Source organism: Misgurnus anguillicaudatus, chromosome 15 (genome assembly GCF_027580225.2).
Source record: "Misgurnus anguillicaudatus chromosome 15, ASM2758022v2, whole genome shotgun sequence".
Lineage (NCBI taxonomy): Eukaryota > Metazoa > Chordata > Actinopteri > Cypriniformes > Cobitidae > Misgurnus > Misgurnus anguillicaudatus.
The window spans coordinates 3,867,485-3,885,458 of record NC_073351.2 but is presented as its reverse complement, the minus strand read 5'-3'; the positions used below and the strand labels follow the sequence as shown (position 1 = coordinate 3,885,458).

The following is a 17,974-nucleotide window of genomic DNA, read 5'->3' as shown; positions in this document are numbered from 1 at the left end:
TTTTCTGTGTGTTTTATGATGCATATCCTCAGTTCCAGCAGAACATAAATATATGTCTCACATCTGGTTCCTGTGAAATCCGGTAGCGCAGTTCACTTTAATGATGTGCAGCCATTCATCTGGCACATGCCTCTTTTCTGAGATTATAATCACTCTACGGGGGTTCATGATTGCTGCCTGTTCAAAAAGCTGATTTCTGACAATTGCCCATTTTACTGCACCCTTCTCTTCTCCTTACTTCATCGCTTTATTTTTGCAGGGCGAGTATTGTTCAGAGAAAGATCATCTCATTTCAGGATGAAGGTTTCCTCACCAAACGCATGTGTGAGAAAGGTGAGTTTTTGAATACTTCCAGCTAGACGTTCTTGCACATTCCAAGCTCTTCTTTAATCTGTTTTAGTCCTTTGCTTATTATCTCTGTTCTTAACCTTGGTTGCATCAAATGCCTGAATGTTCCCTTTTCTAAAAAGACCCCAATATACCTATATTGGTCCACCTTGATGTATGATTGTTGGTATTGGTTCCCTCGTGAACTAGCAATACCAATAGTAGCTTGTAAAGATGGTTGGCTAGCATACTGTTGTTACGTAAGATTGACAGAGTTTTTTGTTTATTTCAATTTTAATTTAATGGCCAGTGTTCAAACACAGGTATGCAAACAGCATTTGGTCTTTACAGCAACAGTTTGGTGGACAATTTAATTTTCAATTGACCCTCCTTGTTGCAGTGTACAGACAGTATGTGTGTGTGTGTATTTTGTTGCAAATAATTTAGTCATACTTCGACTTCCAGAGCCGCTGTATGGAGAAAGTACAGATAAACCTCTGCTGGACTGCTGTGCTTGTGGAACTGCCAAATACAGAGTCACCTTCTACGGGAACTGGTCAGAAAAACTGCACCCCAAAGAATACCCAAGTAAGACACTTTGCAAAAAGACTTTTTCCCTTATCCCAGTTTAATCTGCAGCCATTTAAAGTCAACACTGTGGCTCTGTGATGCTTTCAAAACATTTATGTAAAACGTTTGACACATTTAAGATGTTTCATCTCAAGCGACAAGAAAGCCTGTTTGTTGTGCAATAACAGACAGGGCAGTAGTAGTGTTTGGGAAGCCTCTATAAAAATCATCTTTAGGGCTGTTCCTAGATATTTGCATAATTCAGCACATAAACTCTAATATATCAAGTCGTGGTTTGTTGAGGCAAAGTGTAAATTTAGTGATATTTAGTGATTTACATCAATTAAGAGTTATTAAGCACTCTGGAATGCTTGATTGAACTGACTGATTGATATACCAGTGGCGACATTATAACGACTGACTGACCAGTGGTGACATTATAATGACTGACCAACCAGTGGCAACATTATAACGACTGGCTGACCAGTGGCGACATTATAAAGACTGACTGACCAGTGGCGACATTATAACAACTGACTGACAAGTGGCGCTGTTATAATGACTGACTGAACAGTGGCGACATTATAACAACTGACTGACCAGTGGTGACATTATAATGATTGACTAAACAGTGGCGACATTATAAAGACTGACTGACCAGTGGCGACATTATAACAACTGACTGACAAGTGGCGCTGTTATAACAACTGACTGACCAGTGGTGACATTATAATGACTGACTGAACAGTGGCGCTGTTATAATGACTGACTGAACAGTGGCGCCGTTATAATGACTGACTGACCAGTGGTGACATTATAATGACTGAATGACCAGTGGTGACATTATAATGACTGAATGACTAGTGACTGACCAGTGGCGACGTTATAACGACTGACTGAACAGTGGCGATGTTAAAACAACTCTCTAACCAGTGGCAACATTATAAAGACTGATTTACCAGTGGCGACATTATAAAGACTGACTGACTAGCGATTGACCAGTGGCAACGTTATAACAACTGACTGACCAGTGGCAACATTATAACGACTGACCAACCAGTGGCGACATTATAAAGACTGACTGACTAGCGATTGACCAGTGGCAACGTTATAACAACTGACTGACCAGTGGCAACATTATAACGACTGGCTGACCAGTGGCAACGTTATAACAACTGACTGACCAGTGGTGACATTATAACAACTGACTGATCAGTGGCAAAGATATTACACCTGATTGACCAGTGAGGAGGTTATTACGCCTATCATTATCCCCTTTTAGGTGCATTCAAATTAAGTAACTGATGGTTCGTTTTAGGCTTTGATCTGCTGAATTACAAATACTGCCATAACTTCAAGTTTTATTCTTTTCTCTACTTAAACCTTTACCTTCTTCCAATGCTGAACTGTATGTATGTGTGCGTGTTTGTATGTTTAGAGTAGTATGTGTTTAGTTAGTCAATAAAGTCATCATAAAGTGATTTGTATCACTGCATGACTGACTGACATGTTTCAAGGTTATAACGACTGATTGATCAGTGGCAAAACTATAACAACCGACTGACCAGTGCCAAAATATAATAATTAACTGACCAGTGGCAAAACTATAATAACCGACCAACCAGTGGCAAAACTATCATAATTGACTGACCAGTAGCAAAACTATGATAACTGACTGACCAGTGGCAAAATATAATAACATTTATCTTTTACACGCAAAACATGCACATGAACAAAACTGTGAAAAAACAGGTAAGGGTGTTTACATGCAAAGCAAATTGGGGAGAATGGGCAGAAATCTACCTGTGCCGATCACATTTAGCTTAACGATGACCTTTCCCCTAATAAAAGAAAACGGTTTTACGTTATGAATTTACATATTATCATTGTATTAAGCACAGTCAGAGTAAAATTGTTCATGTAATCACATTTATCACGTGTTGTCAGTAAAGTTTTATATTTGAACAAACATACATTTGGGTGTGAAATATGCCGTATATGTTTATGCCAGTGTTTATCATCTGCTCTTGTCTTTTGATGAGGTTGGTGTGGATAACCTTGAAAGTGTCTCATTGGGAGTAAATTGAGCCTGGGGATTAAAGGCTCTGTGCACTTGAGCGTCTGCACCTCAGATCAATACTCTGATTAGAATGTACTCTGGAAGTTAGATGATCTTGATAAAGAAAGTGTGCAGCCACAATTTATGAGCTTAGGAAACAGTTAAAGGCATGCCGCAAAACCGACACACTCTTACTGAAAAACAGAGGATTCATGATGATAATAACTTGTTTACAAAACACACATTGTTGTGGATATGTGGAATGTGTACTACACTGTCTTTGAATTGTCTGTGGTGTCTTTGCATTTTCATTAAATATATCTGTGTTTATGTTTCTTTACAACACAAGCTACTTATAAATTATAACCAAATAAGCAAGCATTAAAAATGTTTCCTTGCAACCTCCATAGACAATCATTGAAGCTTATCAAACAGTCATATTTTACATAAACTTTCATACTTGTGTAAGAGAAATGTATGCTGAAATAGTTTTAAACACACCTATAAAAGTTTATTTATCAGTTTCAATAATCATCAGAACAGATAGCTTACCCAGGTAACCAAAATATGTGAAAGTTACGTAACTGAAACAAAACTTGATGGCCAAACTCACTTTGTAGCAACGTTCAGTCTAACTATTTAATATGTAAATGACAATATGTTCAAGTTAATTTAGTTCATTAAGCACCTGTCCACACGGAGAAGCATTTAGCCGTATACCTACAAATTTTGTATTGAATCTACATTTCGTCCAGAGTGGATAAATCTGTAACCGACACCCTTGCGTGTCGTGTTTACAGCCAATCCGTATATTTTAGCAGATTATGGAAAATACATGACTTTTTTTTTATTTGCTCATCATCCCCTATTTCTCTGTGGAAAAAAAACACGCACTTGTATTTATTTTCTGATCAGATCATGAACTTGCCCGTGACGCATGCTGTTCTATGAAGCTGACGATGGATTACAATTTCAGCACATATAGTGAGGAGCTCCCTGATCTCTGCCTTATTACAGTTTGAACACATTTCTCGTTTTAAATGTGTATTTAAAACACCCATGTCAAAGAGCTGAACTGTAACTTGTTGCAATGACCCACGCGTCATTAGAACACAATAGGAAACACCCCCTAAGGCATTTCTGCCTTTTGTTCACACAGGACACATGTCTTGGGATGACTTCCAAAAAAAAGAAAAAAAAGATTGGATTAAAAAAGATCGGATGGGGAAGCACTGTCATTGTGTGTATGTGGCCTTATTTTCAGCCTTGACAATCCTTAAATACATGCATTCATTTTAACCTTTTAAATGCTACCCAAGCATTACCCAAGAGTGGGTCTGTAAATTATCCTGAATAATCATTATAAACAGTTACAGTAAATATAAAAACATATTATACACTACATATTACACACTTGGAAAATAAGTATTTGACACATCAGCATTTTTATCAGTAAGGAGGTTTCTAAGTGGGCTATTGACACAAAATTTGAAGCCACCAGATGAAGCCATCAAGCCAAATATTAAATTCATACAGAGAAATCAGATCATTTAAGTATACAAGTTGAGTCATAATAAATAAAGTGAAATGACACAGGGAATAAATATTGAACACATGAAGAGAACAAGGTGCAAAATTGCATAGAAAGCCAGGAGATCACCTGAAATCTGTCAGTATTGAGAGAGAAACCCTGCCCCCTATCAGTACTAATTGATACCAGCTGCTTTAGTCCTAATTGATGGCCTATAAAGGCTTTTCATTACCCAGGAGTAGGCCTGTCGCGATAAACGATAAATCGATGAATCGCACGGTAAATAAAATGAGCTCGATAATTTTTTTAGGCCGCGATAATTCACATTTGCATGCTTCTTTGTTTTCCTTGTCTCTCTCTCTCTACCAAAGAGACTGGATGACCGCTCCGTGCAACGAGTGACAAGGAGTGAACCCTCGTCAGTCATTTGTCAGTCGCATGATCTGTGTGGGGAGGGGGGACTCCTGGCGTAGCCTATCACAGTAGGCGTACTGAGGAGGATGAGCGCCGCGTGAGGAGTGTAGCAGGAGAAAACACTAGTTGAGACGAGAGTTTGAGAAAAAGATGGATTTACTAGAGGCTGTTTACACTTGTCATTAACATGCGTTTCCATCGTTGGATCACAATGTTTTACGTCTTTTCTGACTTTTCTGACACAAGGTGAACAGTGCTATTTTTAGCCTTTCATTGATAAACTAAAGCGGGTTTCATTTTGCAAGCGTGTGAAAGTTGCGCGATCTTATTTCATCAATTGCGCTGAAAATTCAGAGAAAGCTCTAACATATACATGTAGAAAATAATGTGCAGCATGTTTACTTGCTAAACAAGCAGTGGACATAATATTAGTTTGCGTCCATATAAACTCATAATTACTCCCGCTGGCGTTTAAATGACAGCGGAGAGACTCGCCCACCGTCTCGACAGACCATCCCCTCACAGTATTCAGGACAGAAGCGGTCGAAAGTGGACAAAAGAGACGGATTTAAATACCAGATGTAAACGTGATATGTCTCTCTCGTCCACTTGTGATCTGATCAAAAACACATCTTAATACCAAGTGTAAACAGCCAAGTTTCAAAACCAAACGCTACAGCTGCAGTGTGGGAGTACTTTGGATTTAAACCTAATGACCGAGGTGAACCACTAAACCTGAACGAGCCGTTTTGTCGCATTTGTGGTAAAAACGTAGCACTTAAAAGTGGCAACACGACAAACATGCATATGCACCTAAAACGCAATCATCCTGTTATTTTGTTCATTTCTTGTGGATATTTAAAATGTCTTCCAGTTCCAGTATTACTTATTGTTTAGAAATAAAAGTTTATAGATCTTTGAAAAGGTGTATCTGCATTATTATAATGGTCCCGGAGCATCAATGTTATCGTCTATCGCGATCAATTCTGAGGCAATTTATCGTCTAGCAAAATTTGTTATCGTGACAGGCCTACCCAGGAGTCACACAGGAAAGACTTAATTAAGGATGAAAGCAAAAAACTCTCTCAAGATCTTCGTAATCTTATCATTAAAAAGCATTTTGATTGGAATGGTTATAGTCGCATTTCCAGAATGCTGAATGTTCCTGTGAGCACTGTGTGGCCCATTGTCCGGAAATGGAAAGAGATCACTTCACCATAAACCGGCCACAATCAGGTGCTCCATGTAAGATCCCTGTCTGAAGAGTCCAAAGAATAATCAGGAGAGTTATAGACAGTAGACAGGATGAATGGAGAAATGTACCGGGACTTTCTGGATAAAAATCTGCTGCCCTCTACCAGAAAGCCGAAAATGAAAAGAGGGTAGACATTTCAGCAAGACAATGATCCCAAACACAAGGCCAATGAAACAATGAAGTGGTTTCAAAGAAAGAAAATCAAGTTGTTAAAGAAAATCTATGGAGAGAACTAAAGTTCAAAGTTCATAAAAGAGGCCCAAGGAACCTTCAAGATTTAAAGACCATTTGTGTGGAAGAATGGGCCAGAATCACTCCTGAGCAATGCAGACGATTGGTCTCTCCGTACAAGAGGCGTCTAGAAGCTGTAATCACCAACAAAGGCTTTTCTACAAAGTATTAAAAAAAATGTGTTCAATATTTATTCCCTGTGTCATTTCACTTTATTTATTATGACTCAACTTGTATACTTAAATGTTTCGATTTGTTTGTATGAAATCAATATTTGCCTTGATGTCTACATCTGGTGGAAATTTTGTGTTAATAGCCCACTTAGAAATAACCTTACTGATAAAAATGCTGATGTGTCAAATACTTATTTTCCCCGTCGTAAGTTATTATGCTACTGTCACTGAGTATAGTTAAAGAATGATACTAAATCATTAAAGGGGCATAATTATTAACCAAAAAACTTTACCTATGTTACTTAGTCTGATCAAGGTTTTGTCAGACGGAGAAGTTGGTGCCCTTTTCAGTTAAGTACATGTTCGGGATCCCATGGTAATGCTGCTCTCAATCTTCATTTAAATGTTCTTTAATCTGTGTTTCATCTGTGAATTGTAAAATAACTTGGTTATGACATTTTCTGAAAGAAGTTGTAAATGGTCTTGTCTGTGAAAATTTCTCTATTATAATGAGGTCCAAGTCAAAGTCCTTATCCTCAAGATATTCTGTTCTCTTGATTTGGATTAGATGATTTGCTTAATGCTCATCACACCCATCTCAGACAAACAGGTAGCCCTTTCCAAACCTCATACCATTGACTGATTCAAGTTGATGTGTGGGTGTGCTGTGCTGGACAAACAGTGCAATGTTTTGATAGTGCTACAGAGTCATAGTGTTTACAGAGTCACAGTGACAACCTACAATTGCCTTACAGCTATCTCTGCACATATAACTGCGATAAAAATAAAATGACACATTATCTTGGTAAAAAAAACAGATTGGGGGTTTGCAAATCCCCAAAAACATATACATATTTTTGATGGCAGTAGAAAGTGGAAGGTGATGTGATGGGCAGGAAATATTAAAATAAGCATTGGAACATCACAGCGCATCAGTAAGATTCGATACAGGTCTGATGCTTTGAGAGGATTAACTGCAGAGAGCGGATGTGGTAAGCAGTTTCCTACAGAGTCAGTGTGAAGACTCTGTCATGCCTTTGGAATAGCTTAAATTGGTGAGGAGAAATTAGATTGGGGGCTTTAAAGGCCCAGACTGGGCAGATCTGGAACCTAATAATACCACAGGGTAGAGATTTTCCCACAAGGTGACTTTATTGCTGGAGCAGGACGATATAAAGTTGAAAGAGAAATATGAAATTATTTCATAACTTTTTCACATACAGTTGTCATAAGTGTCATTTGAGCTCACCTTTTCAGTTGCTCCGAGAGAGACAAAGCTTGTGTATAATATATCACTATAATACAGTAGAATTTCTATCTTCAATGCAGAAATAACTTGCCATTGAAGGACTAGGCTTATGTGACAAAATAAGAACACATACTTAAGAAAAGCCCTCGGTAGAGCTATTTCTGTGTTTTAGCCTGACCCTGCGGGACAACCCCATTTCGTGGGAGGTGGAAACCATTTATATAACATATATTGGAGGCTGTCATGGAATAGTTACACAGAAAGGCACAAAACTATAACTGTCCCTGCTGTAGTGGATAAATGTGTCTCGCCGCAACTTCAGAATGACAAAGATGAGCAGAAAGCATGTTTACTCTTTCATTACTTGTAGTGCAATGTGATATCAGAGTGAAACAGATGCCTTGTCTGTGTTTATTCAGAAATAGTAACAATTACATTTTAGAGACAAAAAAATAATATTGTTAATATTATTTATTTACAAAAAGTAATTTGCATCTCAGCACTATTCTGAAACATTTTCTCCCCTTTACAGGAAGAGCCAATCACTGGTCAGCTCTTATTGGGGCATCCCATTCAAAGAACTATGTATTGTGGGAGTACGGTGGTTATGCCAGTGACGGAGTTAAACAAGTTGCTGAACTTGGTTCACCAGTGAAGATGGAGGAAGAGATACGTCAGAAGGTAAGAACATGGATCTGTTGCTAAGTTAAACCAGCCACAAGTTGAGCCACCATATAAGAGATGATATGTAAGCTTATCCAGTGTTAAACATGCTTATCCAGAAATAATCAAACTTATCCAGAAATAATCAAACTTATCCAGAGTTAATCAAACTTATCCAGAGTTAATCAAATTTATCCAGAAATAATCAAACTTATCCACAGTTAATCGAACGTATCCAAAGTTAATCTTGCTTATCCACAGTTAATCAAACTTATCCAAAATTAACCTTTCTTATCCACAGTTTATCGAACTTATCCAAAATTAACCTTTCTTATCCACAGTTAATCAAAGTTATCCAAAATTAACCTTTCTTATCCACAGTTAATCAAACTCATCCAAAATTAACCTTTCTTATTCACAGTTAATCAAACTTATCCAAAATTAACCTTCCTTATCCACAGTTTATCAAACTTATCCAAAATTAACCTTTCTTATCCACAGTTAATCAAACTTATCTAAAATTAATCTTGCTTATCCAAGGTTAATAAAACTCATCCAGAGTTAATCAAGCTTTTGCTGAGTAAATATATCTAGAATTGAGAGGTTTTCATTAAAGCTCACAAATCATTTTTAAAGTGATGTAAAAGTGATATTCAAATCCATCCCACTGGTCTTGTTAGGCGTATTCGCTGTATATTGTGATCATGGGTCTGCCAAGTGCTTCTGGCAAGTAAAACAGCAATATCTTCTGCATTTTAGTGTTGCACAGTATATCTGCACAGTTTAATGGGAGCATTGCTAAGCAGTAGTTAAGCAGTAACCTCTGTCGGTGTGAGATTTATTTTTTATTTTTAGAAATTATATCTTCACACAGCTTGTTCGACAAAAGCCCATGCATTCCCACATCAACTCAAATTGCATACCGAAGTTGCATGCATATCATGGTTTAAACATAATTCACTTGAATGGAAGCTGAGTGGGCATTATCCTCCTTGTCCTTGAGGAACTTTGATAAGAATAATCATAGGAATTAAAAGCTGTGGCAGCACAATGACAAAATAGACCTGAAATGGATCAGGTTGATCATTACATTAGCTTTCTCCTGGAGCATCATAATTGCATGCTGCTGGCGATGTATTGTGAGCGGCATCAAGAAAAGGCCTATGCAATAATATCTATTCTGTAAGTTTAGCGAAGCATGCATGTGCTGTTAGAGATCTGTGAAAGGCTTTGATGTTTGCTTCTCGGTACACATAATACAATTCCAAAGTGAAAGACAAGCTAGGAATTGACACCGAAAGTATACAATATAACAGGATGAGGGTGATGATTAAACTTACTTCTGTTTGAATGATCATGTATCCATCAGTCTCTATTGTCATCTTTTATAGTGAATATTGAATGTTTAAAAGTGCACCAGACACTTCTTTCTGTGTGTGCGACCCTCTTTAAAGGACAGGTTCGGTGTTTTGCACTTGGAGCCCTGTTTTCAGATTGTTTATGATGAAATAGAACGGTTTTGACTGAAATTTGAACATATGATTCTGTCCCGAGAATTTTCGGGTGTTTCTTATGTCACCTCCCACCTCTACAATGGCTGCATAGGTGCACAGGAACAATCCTTCCTAAAATGCATTAAACTTTCGTTTACAAAGATGTGAAACTCACCGAGTGGTCAGTGGTGTTCACTGATATGCTCACACAAAAATCGCTGCAAAAGATGCTTTCCAACAGGTTTTATCGTAGTTTTTGTCCAAGTGCATTGACTTGTATTAGATGTGCTGTGAGGTACGGTATTAATGGTGGATTATCGTCACCACCTGGGCTGGAGTGTCTATTATTCAAGCTCTCAACGGAAGAATTTATGAGTGTGAGGCGTTTGGAAAAATAGGTCCACAAGTTTACAACGAATGCTAAAACGGCTGTTAGAAAGCATCTTTTGCAGCATTTTTTGTGTGAGCATATCGGTGAGTTTCACGTCTTTGTAGACGAAAGTTTAATGCATTTTAGGAAGGATTGTTCCAGTGCACCAATGCAGCCATTGTGGGGGTGGGGGCTGATACAACAGAAACCGATAATTCTCCGGCCAGCATCATATGTCCAAATTTCAGTCAAAACCGTTCTATTTCAGCATAAACAATCTGAAAACAGGGCTTTAAGTGTAAAATACCGAACTTGTCCTTTAAAGCCTTCAGATCTGATTTTTCCAGTGTTTAATCAGTGTGCCTTATTATGATTGGTTGATCAGCATTTTTTTTGTTTTGCTTGAACCACAAAACCAACCCAGTATCACGAAATTATGAACCTATAGTCACGTAAATTTGTGAGTGTTTTCTGTGACACTGACATGTTTTTCCGCCTTTTTGCATGAACATGTCACGCATTTCCGTTTACGTGTCACTGTCACGTATTTGTTACTCAACTGTTTTGTCCTATTTTCAAACCATTGTTGCTTCAGTTTTGGGTTAGATTTACATAAAATTACATCCTTACCCAAACCCAACTCTAACCCTAATGCCAGGTGACAGTGGTTAAAAAATATAAAATATAAAAAAATAAATCATGAAAAAAGTTATAAACCAATACTTAAAGTGTCTTTCTAACGCAAACACCAAAGCTAACTCTAAACCGAAGCGACAATAGGTTTGAAAATAGGAAAAAACAGTTGAGTAACAAATTGATGACAGTTACACGTAAACAGAAATGCGTGACATGTTCACGCAAAAAGGCAGAAAAAAATGTGTCAGTGTCAGGGAAAACACTCACAAATGTACGTGACTATTTTGAATGAGACATCATTTTGTGATACATGGTTGACAAAACATATGATGTCCGTTCCAGTGGATGCAGTGTTGAAAGGGGTTAAAAAGAAAATGTGAGAGAGAGGGAGTAGCTAAACCCTGTAGAAAATAAATACATGTTTGAAATAAATAAATAAAATGTCACGACAGGATTTTAAATAACACAATTGTAGTCAACAATTGGACGACTGGAATACTTTAATGAAAAAGATCATGATCATACGTAATAAATCATTATTAATAATGATGTACCCATCTTACTTAATGTCTTAATTAATTAGTTGTTCTTCCGTGAAGTCATGAATGGAAGACTTTGAACTCGTTAATTCCTGATAAATCATGAGGATTAATGCGTCAAGTAATGTCTAGTCCATCCATGAATGTATGCTTGAATTCATAATTTATGTACCTTTACCGTAAAGTGTTACCACAATTCCCATAGTTAAAATAAAAGATTAAAAACAATCATAGGTTGAAACATCTGAGGCCACTATTAAAACCTGTTTAACATGCAGGCCAAACATTTGTGCACAAGAGGCTAATAACAAAAGATAATGTCATTTATTCAGTACCCAAGTCCTTAAATGCACAGCTGCGAATTCACATTAACCTTTAAGAAGAGTTTAGATTTAAGCCCCTATAAGAAAACTCTAAAACGCACAACCCAGACAGTTCTTTCTGTTCAAACATGGTGTCATGTGATGAAGTGCTAAGCTATTGCTCTGATAATGGCAGTGCATAAATCGAGGATCAATATGTGCTGTTACCACCTCGATCGAAACAAAGCAGTTGGTTGGAGCCCAGAGTTAGTGAGATGAATGTGGAGAGGTGTCTGGTACAGTGAGCCAGCGGGTGGGAAATCTCACAATGTGACATCTTTCTCTCGAGCGGAATAGACGCACCATCTGTCTGTGATGTCTAATTCTGCTGTTTATTTCCTTCAGTCACTGCTGTTTGTCATGAATCTTTGAGGTGACTATTCGTTATAGATGACTGTATATTGAACTGAATCCTAACCTCTTCACAGGGGCAAGTGTAATTACTGTGTTATAACATTCTAATAGCTAATCTCTTATGCTGGCATCAAGCTGTGTGTTAGCAACGTGAATACAATCATGCATAAATCTGTGTGTGTGTGAATGTAAATTATGCAAGACTTTGATTTCTTTATTTCTGAGTATCTCAGAATGTATCAGGAACTCAGACAACACTTTTCTATCTGTGTTTGTTTGTGTCTGTCCATCTTCCTGTCGGGCTTGTTGTCTTCTTCATATTATTGTTGATAAAGAACTGTGGCGTGCTGATACATAAGCATTTCTTCTTCTCAATTTCCTGCACTGACGCTCATCTTAATGCATCTTCTCCTCTAGAGGCTCATGTTAGATGTCACAGCTTGTGAAATGTTTCTCATAAATTTTCAGGTCATCCTTTGTGCTTTGTGAGGGAGCAAATGGAAAATGAAATCTGCACATTTCGATGGATCCATCTCATTGAGCTCAGATAAAACTAATGTTTTTCTCCAAACCTTTTATGCTTATATTATTTCTGAAGAGTCTCGGCTTCTGCGCGGCAATGAGACTGTGATTGCTTGTGTTCTCACCCATGTAATTCCCTTCTAGAGTGCCACATGGCCATATGTTAGTGCTGCATGTTTGCATATCTGCTGTGGCCTCTCGCGTTGCGAAGTGCTCTTTGATAACATGGACTCTTGTTTTGGGCTTGAAAGCACTGTATGATGCAGATAATCAGTTTTGTGGATTGAATATATCCAGTTTATATATGCAGTACTGTGAAAGGCTTATGCTGCCTGCACACCACCAGCGACTACTGTAGCAACAACGGAGCATCGAAATCTAATTTATTTCAGTAAAAACTTGTGCACTTCTGGCACCACAAGTGACAGGGACCGTTGACGACAGTAAGTGGGTATGCCTAGCTATGTGAAAAGTTGAGGAGCAACTTTTAGGAGCAACTACTAATGAGAGTAAAGCAGTGGAGTTCACTTCATCCGTCTTTCGTCAGCTGTGAATGCTTACTCATTTAATGGTTTCATTGGACTTACGTTTGTTGTCGCGGTTACGCATCTGGCAGGAACTTAACTTCCAGTCTCTGTCTGTTTATTGGTCTGACTAGTGGCTAAACTGAACTCTGGAACAAATACCTTTCAGAAAATAACAAATATTTTGGTTTCTTAAAAACGAGGAGAGACGACGATCATGGATCACAACAACGTAGCTCAGTGTAGTTTTTGATAGACTTTAGCTATGATTTGAACTAAGGTAATCACTTGTTATTTATTTTGCTTGTTATCAAAGATATCCTACTGTACAATGACTCTTTTGTTATTGATTTTTTTGTGGAGGTTTACCGGAAGTTACGTGTGTTCCACAAAAGCCGTTTGTTTATGTTGTTACTGCAAAAAGCATCTATAGTTTTTAGTAGGACAGCCCGAATTAACTTTGTTGTTTAAGCAAAGTTTTAAATGGGATGAAAATATGATCTTATTATGTTTAAGTGCTATAATTGGGTCCCCAGTGCTTCTATCGACCTAGAAAATGTGAATAAGATCAACTCATTTGCATTTAAAATTTACATTTTTTTTGTGATATTATCACGAATTTCTGCATTTTTTCATGATCGTATAACGAATTCCTGTTTTTGTGTGATTATCACGTATTGGTTACTCAACTGCTTTTTCCTATTTTTAAACCATTGTCGCTTCGGTTTAGGGTTAGATTTGGTGCTTGCATTAGATTGTCACTTTATATATTGGTTTATACTATTTTTCTGATTAATTTTTTTTATATGTCGCCTGGCGTTAGGGTTAAAGTTGGGTTTGGGTAGGGATGTAATTTAATGTAAAACGTATCCCTAAACCGAAGTGACAATGGTAAGAAAATAGAACAAAACAGTTGAGTTACAATCACGAATAAACGTGGAAATTCGTGATAATATCACGAAAAAAGAATCAAAAGGTTACGTGACTATACAATGAAATTTCGTGAGACTGGGCTGCAATTTTATCATGCTATAATAAATTATCTATATGATATTTTGAGCTAAAACTTCACATATATGTACTCTGGGGACACCAAAGATTTATTTGACATCTTAAAAAAGTCTTGTGAAATGTCCCCTTAAATGACTGTCCATATTTATTTTCCCCACTTTATTAAGGTACAAACAAAAATACAGAAAATTATACTCAAAATACAAACAAAAACTACAAAAAACAAACCCAAAAAACTTTTTTTATTAGCCTTCAGGTTCCTGCTATTGCTCAAGTATTCGGGGAGATCACACTAAATATTTGACACTTTAGCACTTTAGTTTTTTTATACTGCATACAAATGTCCTATATATTATTTGTTGTATTTGCAGTGCATTAAGCATTTGCAGTGCATGGAATGAACTAAGTCATAACTGAGATTATCTGATTTTATTTTTTATTTTATACTGTAACAAGCTAAAACTGCACCTAGAGGCTGACAGACAATAAAACCGGGGTGGGCTAAGACAATGAAAAGAGTATCACTAAACATACAGTACACAAGCTTTTACGTATCACTGTTGCATGTTAAAATCAGAATTTAGCTTCCAGACATTCTGATTTGCAGACTCATCTATTTGTTATTCTATGTGACCAGTTGACCCAATTTTAACAAAATTAAGTGGTCAGGCAAGACCTAGTTTAATTGGATCATGCAATTTCAGCAAGCTCTTGACGTTTTTGTGTGCACTTTTGCGAGACTGTCCACGAATGGTCCATTGAGATAAAGTCCAGAATGAGAGAGACAATAGCTCAACAGCTTTTTATGCTTTTTTCAGGCCCAAGTAACAATATGGCCTCAGCAGCTGATGTCATCGTATCTTTGCACCAGATTTTTCCTGACTTCTCTCTCAGTTGGTAATTTGTGTATGCAGCTGGCTGCTAGCTCAGCTCAGTGTGCTTCTAATGAGAAGACTGCTGCTGTGGTGGCTTTAATGGCTGCCTCATCTCTGACTCCAGTTCTGCTGGCACAGGCCACCGGAGGATCTCAGATGGATTGTGAAATTCTCCATTTCCTCACTCAAAACTGTTGTTCTCTCACCACATGGGCAGAAATGAGGTGCCACCTGTGATAAAGATGACAGCAATCCCAGTCAGCTCTGCTGGGCCAGTCTAGATAAGATACTGGACATTGTGCCTTTCAGACTTTTCTTTTGGCCATAATCTTGTTCATTGGGCTCTCTCTCTCTCTCTCTCTCTCTCTCCTTCTTTATTCCTTCCTCCATTTTGTCAAATGTAATGATATTAAAATGAGCAATATCCAGTTATCAACAGTCAAGTTCACAGCTATCGTTCTGACACAACCATTAATTCAACTGCATGTAACAGAACACCACATTATAGAAAATACATCAATGCTTTTAGAATTTAGGGGCTTTTGAAAGGTCTTTCCTGAGATGGTTACAATGACAATGGCACAGTACATGTTCATTTTTATGATTACTCCTTAATGTTCTCAATCTCTCAGTCTGAGAAGAATTGCAATGTTAACTTCCTTGGATAGTCTTCTAGTGATCTAGTGTGGATTAATTCAGTTGATGTATAGATTATAATGTATATTTAGTCTGGTTGTTGGTATGATTTCTTTCTCTGATGTCAAGTACTGAAGCCAGCAGAGTTGTTCTTAGTATAGCATAGGTGGGGGAAAAACACTTTGGTCTTTGACGAAAACGCCTTGACTAACAGATAGAAAGAACTGGCTTGATGTTTGACACAGTGACAGATTTGACATGAAACAGTGTTCAGTCAGTGCTCAGCTGGAGGTTTTTCTCTTGCGTTTGATGAGGAAGAGTTATATTCACTCTCAGCTGTTTTTCTTCCCCTGCCTTTGCAACTTGGGGTAGAATAACAATGTTATTCCTTCAAAGCTTTAACACAGTTTACCCTAATTAACAGCCAAGAATTGGACACCCGCTAACTTGTAATTGGGATTACAGGGATTTTCTGACAGGGAGTTCATCAAGATGGCATTATTGACCCACTTTCGATGTTAAACCCTAAAAGAAAACCACAAATTGAGAGATGGATTTTTGTGCCTTCACATGCAGGCAAAACTTTTTCTTTGTTGTCAGTGTCTATGTGGGTTGTCATACTCTTCTGGTATACACTCACTAATCATGGGTTCTAGCCACAGAAAATGACCAGGAGAACTGAAAACCCTGAAGCTTTGTCAAAAGGTGCTCTGCTATCAAATACACTTGAGTAAACAATCCAGGGGAATCACTGATGTCCAATAACAAAACACCACTTTGATTCAAATCAAGCAGATTGCAAGCAGGTCTCTCCATTAGCACCAACATTGACATTTTACATTGACGTTTTTTAAGTCTCACTACACCTGTTTGAGACCTCTCAGTGAGTAACTCCAAAGAAGGAGAGAGTCCAATCTCTTGACAACACAGTTCCCAAAGGCACTGGTGGACTCAAGCCCAAGGTTAGCTATCCAGGTTGGTGCATCAATGTATTAATACAATATTGTAACTTATTATTACTATTACACTCATACATTTTCTATACGCTTATCCTATTTTAGGGTCACTGGGAGCGCTGGGAAGTCTGAGCTATATCAATATGAGACAGGGAAACATCCTGTACATGTTGGCAGTATATCACAAGGCTTATTATTAACATGACTATATTATTATGTACTAAACAAAGATACTTTTTGAAGATTTAAGATCTCTGAAAGGCAATGTTGAAATTTGAAATCACCTAAACAAACACGCCCCATCCCAAAAGAATTTGGACCTTCTTTTGATAGACCCGCCCCACACATACAGTACGCAACCCAGGCAACGATGTCAGTTAGTAGACACGCCCCTTACTGGCTACAAGTGTGTTTTGGTAGTCAGCCCGACTCCTTTTCCCAAAGCATTTTTCAGAAATCATGCACTCTGCCTTTAAGGGAACACATAAATAAAGGTAAAAAAAAATGGAAAAGGATTATTTGCCAATTAATCATTTGCACAGAGCGTCCAGGAACATGGCATAAATAGTAACACTCACTTAAATCATGTTACCCAATAAATGTATACATATGACAAGAAAATGAACATGCAGTGCATAGTGACTGTGACCCATTTGGAATTTAACATACAGTAGATTGTCCTCTAACAAGCACACAGTTTAAATGTTGTTGATGTTTTATGTGTAATGGCATTACTGCTGGACGCAAATTCTACCAGATTGATAATTCTTTGTGGTGCATGTTGTTGCATGTCTGTGTATAATAAATTACAGAACGCTATTGTGAGTACAAAAAACGTCCAAATAAGCTGCATCCACGCCTGTGTGGCCAGACAAGCTGTGAAGTTTTTCATTTTCTAATCTCTTTGTGGATCTTGTGAGAGAGTCTTTGTGATGAGTCTGTCAGATAATCGACTACTCTAATGGATGACATGCTGTTCTACCTCAAATCAAGTCATCAAAGAGATCTAATAAATCACCTCTTCTTCTTAATGTCATACTTCTTTTCCTCATCATTACTTGAGACACATCAGAGACTTTGAGACTTTATCATAGGCTATATAAAAAAAATGACAGCTTTCACTCCTACTTGTATCATTTTAGCCTCCGAGATGACAGCCACAGTTCACTTACTGAATGTCTGAATGTCTTTGTATAAAAATGCAATGTGTTAGATGAAATCACC

General features: G+C 37.6%; 1 protein-coding gene across 2 annotated transcripts in view; it reads left to right on the top strand.

The window, feature by feature from the left end:
- The window catches only part of spon1a (spondin 1a), a 157,222-nt gene that overhangs the window by 31,962 nt on the left and 107,286 nt on the right, over window positions 1-17,974 (top strand). For both annotated transcript variants that reach the window (XM_055174182.2, XM_055174183.2), the window contains exons 4-6: window positions 260-333; window positions 793-915; window positions 8,342-8,490. In XM_055174182.2, the coding sequence (XP_055030157.2) occupies window positions 260-333; window positions 793-915; window positions 8,342-8,490 (346 nt within the window). The remainder of the gene's footprint in view (window positions 1-259; window positions 334-792; window positions 916-8,341; window positions 8,491-17,974) is intronic.